At 44.9% G+C, this 15,509-nt stretch overlaps 1 protein-coding gene across 2 annotated transcripts in view; it reads right to left on the minus strand.

The window, feature by feature from the left end:
• Window positions 1-1,301: 1,301 nt before the first annotated feature.
• Abcc4 (ATP binding cassette subfamily C member 4) overlaps window positions 1,302-15,509 on the minus strand; it is a 214,724-nt gene continuing 200,516 nt past the window's right edge. For both annotated transcript variants that reach the window (XM_027393942.2, XM_027393941.2), the window contains 2 exons: window positions 13,471-13,605; window positions 1,302-3,080 (listed from right to left, as the gene is read on the minus strand). In XM_027393942.2, the coding sequence (XP_027249743.1) occupies window positions 2,973-3,080; window positions 13,471-13,605 (243 nt within the window). In that variant the 3' untranslated portion in view covers window positions 1,302-2,972. The remainder of the gene's footprint in view (window positions 3,081-13,470; window positions 13,606-15,509) is intronic.

The raw sequence follows: 15,509 nt of genomic DNA on the forward strand, positions 1-15,509 counted from the left end.
TCTATTCTTCCCCCAACTCAATCTTCCTGCTCTCTCATGTCCTCCTCTTCCCTCTTCTCTTTCTCCAAGTTCCCTCTCCCCTCCCCCCATGCTCCCCATTAGCTTAGGAGATCTTGTCCCTTTCCCCTTCTCCAGGGGACCATGTATGTCTCTCTTAGGATCATCCTTGTTTCCTAGCTTCTCTGGTGGTGTGGATTGTAAACAGGCTGGTACTCCTTTGTTCTATGTCTAAAATCCATATATGAGTGAGTACATACCATGTTTGTCGTTTTGTGACTGAGTTAACTCGCTCAGGATGGTTTCTTCTAGTTCCATCCATTTGCCTGCAAATTTCAAGATTTCAGGCAGGATTTTTATTAGCAAATTATACTGGTTCTACATCCTAGAAGATAAGAAGGTGAAAACAGGAAGTGTGCATGTGGACGTGATCAGCTTCAGGGTTAGAAATCTTTGGCTAATGGGGCTAGCGTGACCCTAATGGGGCTAGCGTGACCCTTCAAATACATCGTCCACATCGGTTAGGGCAGGTGCAGACCTTGGCTTCTCTGGTACCAAGAGCTGCAAATGCTTTGCTTGCTGCAGGCTACAAGACAAGCCTAGAACAGCCACGCATGTTAAGATCTCAGGAGACATGGCTCCCCAGCTGCTGCACTCAGGCAGGGGTCTCTGTCAGCAGACTGGGTGCTGAAGTTGAGATTCTAAGAGGTAACAGCTCACTCAGTTGTGGAGTATTGCATATTAAAGGCACAGGAAGCACGAAGCCTTGAGTTATTCTAAACACTACTCAGACCCACCAGCCCCAAACACACGGTGGATGGGTGGACTAAGTATTCTAAAGCCCCCTTTGTTTTATTTATCATTATGTGTTGGATTCCCTGGAACTGTAATTGCAGACGACTGTGAGGTCCTGTGTGGGGGCTGTGAGTTGAACCCCCATCCCCTGGAAGAGCAGCTAGTGCTCTTAACCCCTGAGCCATCTCTCCAGCCCCTCAAAGCTTCCTTCGTGTCTCGTCAGATTGCCTCTTAGTTTGAGGGGAAAGTCACCTAAAAAGCCTAAACCCATAACCATATGAAGTTTGGTCAATCCTGGGAATGTAAGCTAACACTCCCTCTTCTAGAAAGGAGTTACTGGAAGGCTCCAGCAGCTTCAGGAGCCAACACCTCCACTCAGTCTGTCTGGTACCCAAGTGGCCAAGAGAAACAGGTGGTCATGGGAGTTGATTTTTGATCTCACAAAAGCTCACTGGCTTTCATTGGCAATGTCAGTTCATAATCCCTCAAAGAATAAACAGATCTTTGAATGGAGATGAAAACTGTCATTTATTTCAGTTGAATTTGGTTTGTCCTGTGATGGTGTCAAAAGGGAAATGAAACAGAAACAAGTTTATATGACTTGCCTTTAATTTCTAGAGACCAAATAACATATATACATTTAGGACATTTCTAAATATTCAAACAGACCTTATTATTGTCATTGTTGCGTCTCAGTCTCTTCAGATACTAACCAGGACTACTAATGAAGAGATGCACATTGCTTATTGGACTAAACATCATTACATTAATTACAGACTTCTGAATACCAAGAGTCAAACAGTCACTACACTCCATGTGTTTTGCTATGTGTGTGGTTTTTGAGGCTCCGTTTTATAAAACGGGCTTCGTTCTGTTAAGGAGTCTAAAACCCTGACACACATATATGTACGTACATATGTATTTATGTATATTGATGCACACACACACATGATCCTGAGTGAGTGTGTCTACATATTAACATATGTAACTCGAGGGTGGCTTATTGTGACAGATCATGGAGGGTTCACGTTAAATCATGACAGTAAAACCTTTAGAAACTTGAACTTGACATATACTATTGCTGCCGCCATCCAGGAAAACTTAGACCTGTGGTTACAGGAGGCACAGCAGGTCCTAGGAAGCGTTGTGGCTGCTGATGGACTGATTAGAAGGTCCCCAAGACCTGACATTAGTGGTCAGAAGTAAATTGATTTGGGGGTGCAGTTCTTGAAAGTGAAGCTTCTCCATGCACCCCAAGAATGTGACACGTGATTACGGCTGAGGTCTGCAACCACTTTTAGGGTTTTCACTGAGGAGAACCTGTGTGTGTCAGCGTGAAAGGGTTTCATGAAAAGTGCACAGCCAATAGGAGGTTACCTTCTATAAAGCAGAAGCCAAATGAGACTAATACTGCCCATTTGAGAGTCGCTGTCCCAGGGAAAGCAGCACAATACAGCCTCCATGAGCCCAAGAGCAGTTGGTTCATACTGACTCACACAAATGTCAATGGGAAGGGATACTTGTACACCCGCCATCAAACCACCTATCAGGGCTCCCACTGAGAAAGCACAGTTTTGTTTTCCCACATAAATGTCCTCCTGTACTTTAGCCATATATCTTTGTGTATGTGTGAGTGGCAGGATAGTGATTCTCTTTTGCAATGTCACTTAAATTATATATATATTTCTGTATCCTTGTTAATTTTACCTGTACTATTTTAGTCAGGAGAGCAATGGGTCCTAGCTATGTCAAAGGAAGAGGAGAGCAAACTGGCAACGTCACACAGTCTTCAAGTAAACAGAGTCCCTGATATAACTGGAAAGTGTACTTTTAAAGGCAACAGGAAAAAACAAGCTGCTCATGGCAGCTTACAAAGCAAATGGGCTTTGGCCCTAGAGTCTTTTAAGGCACAAAACCTGGTAGACAGCTGTTGTAGATGGCCGGCACCTCAAAATCAGATTTGTAAAGAACAGCTGGAACATTTAAATAAAACCATAGGCCATTTTGTTAGGACCCGAAATCAGTGAATAAAGATGGAGTGGAAAATCCAAAGACACCAGTCAGTGTCTTGTACATGAAGGATTTGTTGCAGAGTGAAAACCAAGTGTGCTGTAGTGTACAAAGTGCAGCCCCCTGAGGAGTGGGGGACACCTTCAGAGCAGACTCCATGTCATGGTAAGTCACAAGGCTGTTTCAAAAATTGTTAAGGCTGAGGGCTGTCCATTGGAGGTGTTCGTAACCACAGGGCTGGTGAATGCTATATCTGGATAATTCCTTCTGAAGTACACCTGTGGAAAAGAGGCAAAGGGAGAAAGAACATGAGTAAGATTTTCAAATCTTCCTTTCGGAGGCAATGCCTTTCTCAGCACCCAATGAGGTGCAATTAGAAGCCAAGTCAAGTCCTCACTCTGGGGACTATCAGCCCCCTTCCAACCCTTGGTAGGGCTGAATGCCGAACGACTTGTAGATCCACTTTAGGCCTGATCACTTTGATTCAGATATACTTTATCACACCATTAAATTGATAAGCAAAATCATTTTACTGGCTCAAAACCCAGAGATAAATTAAAAACAGGGGGACAAAGAGGCCAGGGACTCAAGCATCTGCACTGAAGTTTCTCATTTTCGAGCATAAAATGAGCACAATGGGTTTGGATGTTAATATCAGGTTGTAATCCCTATATATTACAAACTCTGATTGACAAGCATTGAAATGCTGCCGTCTATGTATGAAATATCCCGGCACTTAATTTGTGCAGCAAGGCAGCCATGGGGCCTATAGAAACTCGATCTGTGGATAGCGGGCCACAATCATGAAAAGGGAAGCAAATGCTGTAACAATGACCCCACCAAGCGACTTCTCTGAAATGGAAGATGATACCGAATAATAGGGCAGTTCTTTGCCGAGCCTTTGAATTCCTGAATTCTGCCAATTCCAAGGAAGAGATGCAGGCTCTCTGATAAATGTGTAATCAGAACATAAAGGGAATGAAACGCTGTCAGGTCTCAGTGTTCCACGATCATCGGTTTTTAGCGGCTGTATCATATCTGGGTTCCTTGACAGACGCATATTACAAAATGAAATAATGTCAAGGCTTGTAAGCGCTTATCTCCAGATGTATTTGGGTGAAAAGGGACTTCAAATGCAATTTCTTTTTCTCCTTCAAAGAAGAATGTGCAAAGTTTTGTTTGAGTCTTTAAAGCAGAAAACACAGCGTCTCCATGAGCTGACACGCGTCATCAGTGGGTCCTGTGATGCCGGAGACACTCTATAAAACCCCAGCTGTAAATGTATTCGTGGGTGCTGTCAACAGAGTTATCAGAGGGATAATGGACTTCATAGGCTACAGGGCATTGAGACACCCACTTCCAGGATAAGTATACCTCCCTCAGGTTGCCTTGCAAACTTCTCCCAAAATCCTACAACATGGAAGATTCAGTTTACAAAAGGAATGCCACTTAAGAAGAAAGGTCCTCCTGGGCTGAACTTGCAGCTGTCTCCATAACAAGGGCTTTCAAAAACAGGACTTGTTCTTTTGGGTGTGTTTGTGTATATTTAAATTTCACCTCATCTCCGCCTACCTACTCTTAAAATTTCCCAGCACCCACATGACAGTTCACAACTACCTGTAACTCTAGTGCCGGGGGTTCTGACGCCCTCTTCTGGACCCCATGGGCACTGCATGCAAATGATACCCACAAACATGCAGGGAAACCATTCCTAACTAAAATGGTCTTGGTTTTCCAGTCAGGAATGCTTTGCTGAGAATCCTTTCAGGAGTGTAAAGTCCCTGGTTTCACTTTTTCTACCATGTTTATTTTATTTGTCTATTTATCTATTTGTTTGTCGTCTGTCTGTCTGTCTGTCTATCTATCTATCTATCTATCTATTTTGAGACAGGTTTTCTCTGTGTAGCTTTGGCTGTCCTGGAACTCACTCTGTAGACTGGGCTGACCTTGAACTCAGAGATCCTCCTGCCTCTGCTTCCCAAGTGTTGGGATTAAAAGCAAGCGCCACCACCACCCAGCTTCTATCATGTCAATAACACACTCTGGATAAAGGTATGGTTGAGACTAAGCATCTCTTTTTAAATTTAATTCTTTAAATTTTTGTTTTTGGGGAGGGAGACAGGGTTTCAAGTATCTCGGGCTGGCCTTGAACTTTGAACCCCTGCCTCCACCTCCAAATGCTGGGGTTGTAGCATGTGCCGCCATCACCATACCCGATTAAAAACAACACAACACAAAACAAAACAAAACAAAGCAATGCAGGGCTACACAGCATCTATTCACAGCGCAGGTGATGAGGTCAAAAGATGGCTGCCATTCTCCACTGGGCCCTCAAGCTGTGGGGCTCAGTCTTTCTCTGCCTTTCCCTGAACACACAGCGGACACTACCACATCTACTTAGCCTTCCTCCACGGTGGCTGCCTCATCTGTAAAATGAGATAAAGAAACCTTACCTCACAGGAACTAATGAACGGCTGCAGACTGCAGGCTGAAAACATTCCAAGGTAAGTGCCAGGTGTGTTAATGAAGGCTGCTGGAGAAGTAGCCCCTTAGTGCACCGAGAGCAGCCTTACAGCCTTGAAGATCCCCTCTTGTGATAGGGCAGGATCTTTGCAGAAGCCCAGAGTTACTGTGGTAATCTGGGAGGTGAGCAGGCACAGCTGAGAGATGACTGGAGCTTTTGGAACCAGCACCTGCTGGCTGGGTGACTCGGGAAGTTTAGTGGGGGTCTTCTGCCCCAGTTTCTTCATGTGGCAAATGGTAACTATGGCCCACCAGAATGTTTACAGAGACAGAGACATTGCCTGCTATAACGCTTAAGTCTGAGGTGACTCCCTCCCTCTCTCTGAGGCTGTATTCAGAGTTTCTGTAATGTGGGCTGAAACTAAGGTTTATCATTAACTTGTCTGTCAAGCTACCATATGGGAATAGAGCCTTCTAAAGCACAGTGCAACAAAACCTTTCATGGACAGAGGGGAACAGGGGCTTTTATTTACATTGCATTTATAAGACACCATTCTGTGTGTTGAATTAGGAGTCAAGACTTAGTTTATTCTCGACAACCAATAGGAGTCTGGCTCATCCACAGTATTCTCAAGGCCTCGTGTCCTTCCTCTTTAAGGGAGTGTCTTATGTCAGACTGGCATTACTACCATGTTAAAGAATACTGGAGGCTTAGTCCTGCTTTTCAAATAATTGAACAATAGATTATCACATTCTACACTTTGGAGGTCACCTTAAACATCAAAGACAGGGAGAAATAAAGAGTTTATAGATGCTCTCATCTGAAACAACGTTCCATCCACAGCCATCCCACACCTATGTGATCTGGAAAAGTGGTGATGGCAATTAAAAGAGGTTCATGCAACCTGTAAAACACACAAGCAAAAAGCAGAAAGGAACAAGACAAACTGATGAGGAGGAAAACTCCACGATCAGAAGACAACTGTGGGAAGACATCTGCAACACGGTGGAAGAAGATGGAGCCGAACCGCCAGCTCTGCAGAGAGAGAGAGAGAGAGAGAGAGAGAGAGAGAGAGAGAGAGAGAGAGAGAGAGAGAGCCCCTGGAAACACGGCAAAGCAATGGCTGTAGACAGAACTCAACTGACAGAAGTCAGCAGCGAAGAGAAAAAGGAACAGATCTGAGAAACGACTGGTTTCCCAAAGGCAGCATGGAGATTACTACTGCAGAAAAGACCAACAGAGGGAGACACAGCAATAGGATTGAGCGAGAAAGCAAAATAAGTGAGAATTAATATTTTAAGAAGATTAAGGAGAAACAGCTTTATAAAACCGACGGAGGTGTATGACACACACATGAAAAGCACTGAGAGCACAGTGTAACAGAACTATTAGAGATAAAACATACCTATGATTTCAATAAATGTAAATAGGCTAAACCATCCATTTATAAAAAGGCTAGGATCATATCTCAGAGCAAAACCCAACTCCATGTATGGGCGGAAGGCACACTCTGGATACCAATGACAAGGACAATACAGAGCAAATGAAGACAGGGTGAAGGGGACAAAGCCACCATCTTAGTTTTGAGCCAGCTAGAATTAAAAGGCAAAGCCTTAACTGGACACAGAAAAGTTGTTTGAATTGTCATAAACGCCTGCAAGTTGAGAATAATAAAAATATGCAAAGCGGAAGTAATAGGAGCTATAAAGAGAGGCTTGTACTTTCAGTACAGGGCATTCATTTCTATACCTGTCAGACGAGAAGAACTAATGCAGGACAAAGACTCATATCGTGTAATTAATAAAGCATATCTAAGGAAAATTGCTAGCTATGAATCTTTAAAAGAGAGCATTCAAAAAACACTTAGGAAGATTTCCAGTGCACTGGGGCACATGAAAGAATGGGCAATTTCAAGTAAGCAGACATTGTACAGAACAATTATCCACCACAAAACAATGATAGTAGAAATGTGAAGTAAACTAGAGAACAACCCTATTGCCAGCAAACATTCTTCTTAAATAATTTCTGGGATAATAAGGAGATCAAAACCTGAACTGTAAAATATATGTATGACAAAAAGCTTTTTTGATAGAAGCTGACTGTACAAAAACTGAGGTATGGCTAAAGCAGTATTCATAGGAAAATTCACAGCCTTAAACATTTATATTACAATTGGCATAATTATTGTAGTTATTGTATTACAGTTTTGAGTATTGTAACAACATCTATATTAGTGAGAATATAAGCAAATGCATTCAATAACTAAAAAGCAACAACATAATAAACCCAAACCAGAAAGAATCAATCCAGAGTAGACACTGACCAGCTAGCCACACAGCAGAACTGAACAACTAGTAAATCAACCGGAATTAAATCTCTGGGGTAAAACTAACTAATATAATCAGAGGGGAAATGGGCAGTAAAGGGTGAAGAAAGGGTAACTGTAAGGTAGCTTTACGAAGAACGAGATAAACGTAGACACAAGGTACACTATCAAATGGGAACACAAAGGAGGGCTGGGGCTTAGCCCCGTGGTAGAAAGTGTTCAGTGTATATAAGGACCTGGGTTTAATCCTTGGAAACACAAAAGGGAAAGAGAGGAAAGGGTGGTTCTTGTTTGTGTTTGATAACCAGGAGGGGTGTAAACCCACACACCCTCAGTTAGGCACACACTGCATCAGCAAAACTCTGCACAAGGGGAGGAGCTGTCAGACAAGACAGCAGAAGGGCTGAGTGACTTACTTTTCACTCATTCAGATTATGGGGGGGGGGGAGGCGGAGGGGTGTGGCTCAGTGGTAAAGTGCCTGCCACACAAGCACGAGAACCGAGTTCAATTCCCAGCACTGACAAAAAGAGCTGCGTGTGAGGGCACACACTGGTGGTTGTGTGCTGGTGAGGTGAAGACAGAAAGATCCTTGGGGCTCACTGGGGCAACCCTAACCTGACGGCAAGCTCCAGACAACAGGCCCTCTCAGAGGAGATGGTCAGCACTTCACACGAAACACTGTGGTTGACTTCTGGCCTCCACTGGTGCACGCTCATGTACCCACACACATGCACACGTGCACCCTCATGTACACACACACACACACACACACACACACACACACGCTCACGTACCCACACACATACACGCGTGCACGCTCATGTACCCACACACATACACGCGTGCATGCTTACGAACATGTACATAAGTACACATAAAACAAAATGTTTACTGTCCATAAATTTTTGAAATTTGTACACTCGGCTCACACCGCCTGTTAGAAACGGTCGCTAACTGCATCAGGCAGAAGAGGTTTGGCCTGAAGCCTGTTCCAACTTCTGTTTTCACCTGCTAGAATCCCCCTGCATTTGTAAAATGCTGCATCCACTCGAGAGCCCTGTACTGCTCACCATCTCGTCTGAAACCCACAATGTGGAGAGTCCAATTAGCACTGCAGACCCTGCCCGGGTGGCAGATGGGATCCTCACCTGTGGAGGTGTCGACCATTCTTACGGAATGCCAATACCTGCTAAGTGTGTCTTGTCCTATTCAAACAGGCCCGGGATGTTAGGATTTTGTAAATTTGGGGTTGTAACTGGTAACTTCACAGGTGGATAAGATGGCGGCACCATGACACAGCAGGACCAGAGGACTGCGTCATCCAGGGAGACAACGACAGACCGTCATCTTCCATGATGGGCTCAACTGTGCGGTGACTTCGTTTGTCTTACAAGCACAGCTCAAAGTCTAACGCCAGTAACTCACGATGTAACTACACTTGTAGATGGGGTCCTTCAAGAGGTGACTAAGTTAAAATGAAGTTGTCAGGGTGGGCCCTCATGTACAAGGACTTACACACCCCGTGCCTCTGCACCTGGAAAGAACTCTGCCTTTCCACAGGCCACATCTAAAGGACATGCTCACAGTGACTCAGCAACAACCTCTCCGAAAAGAAGCTACCCAGTCAAGAACATGTGACTCTGAAGTCCCGTCATCCACCCTGGGCTTGCATCCGTGAGGAAGCGATTCTGCTCTGTGAGAGGGAAAGGCTTGATGGTGCACACTAACCCACCCACATGGTGCTACGGGTCTGAAAGATGCATGAATATTTCACTTCATACATGTAAAATGCTGACAACTAGACACCTCGCTCTCCTCAAAGAACCTCATGTGTGCAGTAAGAATGCCAACCGAGGGGCTAGAGAGATGGCTGAGCGGTTAAGAGCACTGGCTGCTCTTCCAGAGGTCTTGAGTTCAATTCCCAGCAAAGCATGGTGGCTCACAGCCATCTGTAATGAGATCTGGTGTTCTCTTCTGGCCTGGAGGCTGACATGCAGACAGAACACTGTATACATAATAAATAAATAAATCTTTTAAAAAAAGAATGCCAACCAAGTTCTGCATTTCTGCATTTCTCTCCATTCTCTGTAGATGAAACCAGCACCAGAGTCGAGGCAGGGCTTAAATCCACATTTAATTCTACCACCTACTGCCACAGATGCCAGGGAAACAGGCCCATCCTGGAAGCCAAGTGTTTAAGTGCAGCCAGGCACCAGACCTCTGCTCCTTGCTGTCTCGGTGTGTGCTCTCAAACCTCTGACCTGACACTCAGCAATCAAGAGGAGAACAACTAACATCACACATCCAAGAACTGAAAACACATTCTGAAATAAACTCTAAGAATGACAGAAACCTAAATGTACTAATCTCTCTCTCTCTCTCTCTCTCTCTCTCTCTCTCTCTCTCTCTCTCTCTCTCTCTCTCTCTCTCTCTCCTTTGATTGACTTGACAAAAGCTGGGAAGAGGGAATGCCAACTGAAGAGTGCTTCTATCAGACTGGCCTGAAGGCAAATCTGTGGGGGCATTTTCTCCATTAGTGGTTGATGTGGAAGGGCCCAGCCCGCCATGCACCCTGTGTTTGGCTCAGGGTTGTCTAATATAAAAGCTGATTACGCCAGCAAGCAGCACTCCCCATGGTGTCTGCATCAGCTCCTCTTTCTAGGTTCCTGTTGCCTTGGCTTCCCTCTGTGGTTGGTTCCTGTAAGCCAGATAAAATGCTTTCCTTCCCAAGTTGCTTCTGGTCATGGTCTAAGAAGAGCCATCCAAAGCAAACTAGAGCAGTAAGTGGACACCAGAGCACAGAGATACGCCTCATACTGTGACCCACACACTTCCCTGAATGAAAGTTACCCCTGAATTAAGATGTTGACTGAAGGGAAGAGTTAGAATTTCTGCTACAAACTAGGATAACAGTGGGCCGCCCCTCACTTTCCACATCTTTAAAATGAACATGCTGAAGGGCTGAGGCATGACACGTGGGTTTGGACCCCCAGAATCCATGTAAAGAGTCCTGTGTGCGCCTGTGATCCCAGTGCCAAGAGGTAGAGTCAGGGAGTTCTGGGGCTTGCTGACCGCCAGACTAACTTAATTAGCAAGTTCCAGGAGCGATGAGAAATCCCATCTCAAAAAGTGAGGCAGAAAGAGGCCAAATGTCCACCTGTGGCCTTGATACAGACACACACGGGTGTACACGCGTGTGTGCACACATACTGCACAAGAAAGAAGGAGACTGTTGAATTGTGTTATTTTATAAGATGCAGATCTAGGTAAACTTGATGATCATTCATTGCTCAGAGTTTCTTTCTTCCCGTAACACCCCATCTCCTTCATGCCAGAGATTAAACTCGGGGCCTCAGACGCGCTGGGCAAGCACTTTACCACTGGGCTACACCCTCAGCCCACAACAGCTGAGAGGCTTTGAGGGGGCTAAGGGTGTGGTTCAGCAGAGAGCCACTTGTCTAACAGGTCCCAGGCTCTGGGCTCAATTTCCAGCACAACAGAGTGAAAGATGGTGGGGGGCGGGAGACACACAGGTGGGGAACATGTCTTTTATGTGAGATGCTTAAAGGTTTTAAGTCCGTGTTGTTCAGTGATTCTCAAATAATCCACTGGGTCTCACGAAAGGGAACACGGGCTAGGGAACACTCTAGAAACGGAAGTGTGCTAAACATCTGAGCTCCGCCCCGCCCCACAAAGTGCAGCATCCCAAAGGTAGCCTCTCCCCTCCGTCACACAGGGTAAGTCCTTGTGAGAAGCCCTGAGCACCAACACTCTGGGCCCAGTCTAGGCCTCCAGTCACTCACTAGCTATGGGATTCGGGGTACTTGCTTCTGCTCTCTAAGCCATAACCTCTCAGGCAGGCATAATGGTCAGAGAACCCGAATCACAACCCAGACCTCGTTGCTGGTGGTTTCTTTCCAGCCCAGTCCCTCAGGCACCTTTCTCAGTCCCAAATAAGCACACAGAGATGCCATATTAATTATAAAACTGTTGGCCGATGACTAGGGCTTCTTATTGGCTAGCTTATTTATGAACCCATTTCTATTAATCTAAGTATTTCCACGTGGTCTTGGCTCACTGGAGAACGCCTAGACCTGTATTTCCTTTTGCAGCTACACTGCATCTGATGGAGGTCTCTCTTTGCCTACCTTTCCCAGAATTCTCCTTGTCTCCTAACCCTGTCTATCTTTCTGTCTCTACTGGCTATTGGCCAATCAGTGTTTTATTCATCAACCAATAAGAGAAACATATACAGAAGGACGTCCCCATCAGACCACCACATCTGGGGAGTGTCAAAACTATATCACCATCATCATCACCATCATGGCTCCCTACTGGGAAAGCCACTTGCTAGTTCTCTGCTCTGGTTAATATCACCAATGACAAAAGGCATGCAAACATATTCTTAGCACAAAGTATCCAGTATCACAAGACTTTTATATATGCACACATTTGGCAGTGTTTAAAATTTATTTATGTATGTGTCAATGTGCATCTTTGTGAGTCTGCAGACCTGTGGCAGTGTACACACAATTGTAGAAGTGCGACGCCTGGCTCATTACGTGAGTCTGGGGACCCAAATTCTAGTCCTCAGGATTGAGCGGCAAATGCTCTCAACTACTGAGCCATCTCTCCTGGCCCTACTTACAAGTTTGTTTGTTTGTTTAAAGATTTTATTTATTTGCTATGTATACAACGTTCTGCTTGAGCTTTTGCCTGCATGTCAGAAGAGGGAAGAGGGCAACAGATCTCACTATAGAGATTGTGAGCCACCATGTGGTTGCTTGGAATTGAACTCAGGACCTCTGGAAGAGCAGCCAGTGCTCTTAACCTCTGAGCCATCTCTCCAGCCCCTTGTTTGTTTGTTTGTTTGTTTTTTTAATGGAAGTGGAATTCAGTAAAATATTAGAAGACACAGTGTCTCCCTGTTCCCTGTTCTGAGGTGCTGGGGACAGACCAGACCATGTGCGTTCTAGGCAGGTACCCTATCCCCCAACTACATCCCCAACTCTCCTGAAGAGCCATGAGGCAGCAGGGGCAAAAGGAACCTAGGCTTTAGGCAGAATGGCTCCCACAGGACTGCTGGGCTAGTAGCACAGGTTTTCTTGTTCTGTTGTCTTTAGTAGGCACTTAAAATGCTACGCAAAAACAAGCAATTTTATGCCTACCGTGTTGAAAATCTGAGAAATATAAGAAATAGAATGAAGGTCGGGAAATGCACTGGGAGTGTGGCGCCTAGAGATGAAGATGACAACAGGCTGTGTGACATTCAGTCCCTGAAACCAAAGTGCAGTTCCCCGAGATAACACCGTACACGTGTGCTGGGAAGCTCCCATGCAACCTGAATGTCTTTAAAGCTTTACCTACTTCCACACACGGGCTGTGCACTTTTTATATAGATATATATTACTCATATATAAAACATTATGAACGGAAATGGGGCAGAAAGCAATAATAGTATTCTTTACAAATTATAAAACAAAGGAGGAAAGCAACCTGGATGTTTCTCTGGTAGATCTTTCTAGAATAAACAATACTCCATTTTCACCTTGCCTTCCCTAACTTACTAGATAAACCCCGACTGCACTGCCAATGTGCTAAACACCAACAAGAGAGAAATATAATGAGTCAGCAAGCACATTTACTCTCTCTCGGGCATGCCTGCTTGCACATGCGTGTGAGCACACACCCTCCCCTCCCTGGTGCTCCCGCCAAGTCCTCATAGACCTGACTTCAACCCTGGACTTGTTGAAGCTTTGTCTCCTGAGGCTTATAATTGAAAACGGCACACAGTGCTTTTTGCCAGACCCCTGGTGCCAAATGGTGAGGAGGGAACTGGTGAGACAAACCGTAATTAAGGCTTCTGGGCGAACTCACCTGTTTTGCTGTTTCGGTGAGGGCAGCGGCTTCACCCTTGCCCAGCTGCTGAACCATCTTGTAAAAGAGGCTCTCTGGATTCTGTAGCAAAACATATGGCTCATCATATTCTTTCAGTCTTCCTGAATCCAAAACCTGGGGATCAGCAGAAAGAGGCCCTCTGAGACACAATGTCTTGCAGCAATATATTATAACGCAGACAATACTTCGGAAAGGGGTAGGGCCAGGGAGAATACAGACTATCTATTTGGGTGGTAGGCCTTCAAGGTACTTGAAAGGTTTGATTACCCTGAGCTACAAAGCAAACAAAGGCCTAACCTGACCTTTTATTATTATAATGTTATAGGAAAGTTAGAAAAATGAAAGTTCTAGACTGTTATTATGGGCTCTCAGCTGTCTGTTGTTCTTGATATTCTGCCAAGGCTACTGGGGGGAGTTGTTATTAGTTAGTGCTTCTCAGACATTGAGCTTTGGGGGTGCATATACATACATACAGATCTAGGAAATCTATGGACCGAAGAAAATCAACCTCCATTTATTTGGAATGTGGGCAATGTCAAAAAGGCTCAAACAACAGTGGCCTGACAGCAAACGGCCAAGCTGGTTTGATAAAACCTGAGCAGTAGCCGGAGAAGGATGTGTTTCTAGGGTTTATTTAGGGTGCTGGCAAGGTGAGCTGCGCACCAAAAGTGATCACAAGCAAGGTTAAGTCACGGCTGGCTCTGGTTTGTTATGGCCAATGTGAATGATAGGTCAAGAGAGCCAATACTCAAGCAGCTTCACATCACGGCTGTGCAGGAGAAATCTCCAGAAATCCCATTGTCCTTTGGAAAGAAGCAACTAAGGGACCGAGCTCAGAACTCTGGTGATCCCAACTCCACAGAGCCCCTGGCGGCAGCCCAGTGTGAACTGCAGGGCAACTGCTGTTGAACTTTCCTGGCTTCCTTTTCTCTCCCTTCAGCTGCCTGTCTTGTAGTCATCTGATTGCCCATTAATCCACACTGGGGATGGAAGGCTGGAGGGGACACCCTTCACCTCACCTGTCTACTCATTAGTGGCTTTGGTTAATGGTTTCGGACAGAAGAGACGGTTGGAGACAATCGGCCCCAATGAGGCACCTAGGGAAACAGCCCGGGTGGCAAGTGGTACTCAGTTCTTCATTTAGAACTTCGTTTAGAATAAATCCATCCTAGGAGGATGTGCTGGAATTCTAAGAGGGGCATGGGTTGTTTTCCACATCTCGATATTACAGTTTATTTGGCCATGGTATTTAATCGGAAACATGTATTGAGTCTCCTAAAGGGCATTTTCCCCCGTTAATCTTCTGTTTACTACTGTGAATTGCTGCTAAGGGCAGCTTTCTCAAAAGAGTTCAAGAATAATTGAATCTTGTCACATCCACATAATAATTAAAATGTCCTATAATTTGGCATGCCAATTAAATGCCCCGCATGTGTAATTTTACTTAAGCATTGCATTACAGTGCATGGCCACTCCTCCTGACGTTAACTAAGGGGGAAAGTCACGATTTTGAAATACAGGTCTCTCCTATGCCAAAGACTAAAGTAAGTGAGTCAAATCACTTTACAAAATGGTGAACTCCCTATTCTGCAAAAGCAAAAAGCAAACTTACAATCACACTTCAGAGGTAGACACTGAGTTCTCGGACTGTATCGACTGCCCGTAGTTTACAGACTGCTCTTTTGTCCCTATCTAACTACTACTGAAGGTTGGCAAATGTAAGACAGGGAGTCTCCCACACCAGACAGTGTCAGAAACACACGAAGGCCACCCAGACCAGCAGATCTCCAAACCCACCATCATTTGTGAAGGTCCAGCCAGAAAACACTCTCAGAAGGCAGGAGGGTTAGTAACAGAAGTGACAGACATACCACTGGAAAAAAAATATTGGGTGCCTTTTTTGTATTAACAACTTAATAGTGTCTACTTTAGTGTGTTGAGACATTTAATGATTTGAAAAATATTTATTTTTAAATATATGCATGTATGTGTCCCTGTGTGTATGTCCGTGTGTGTCT

This window comes from Cricetulus griseus (assembly GCF_003668045.3).
Source record: "Cricetulus griseus strain 17A/GY chromosome 1 unlocalized genomic scaffold, alternate assembly CriGri-PICRH-1.0 chr1_1, whole genome shotgun sequence".
Taxonomy (NCBI): Eukaryota; Metazoa; Chordata; class Mammalia; order Rodentia; family Cricetidae; genus Cricetulus; species Cricetulus griseus.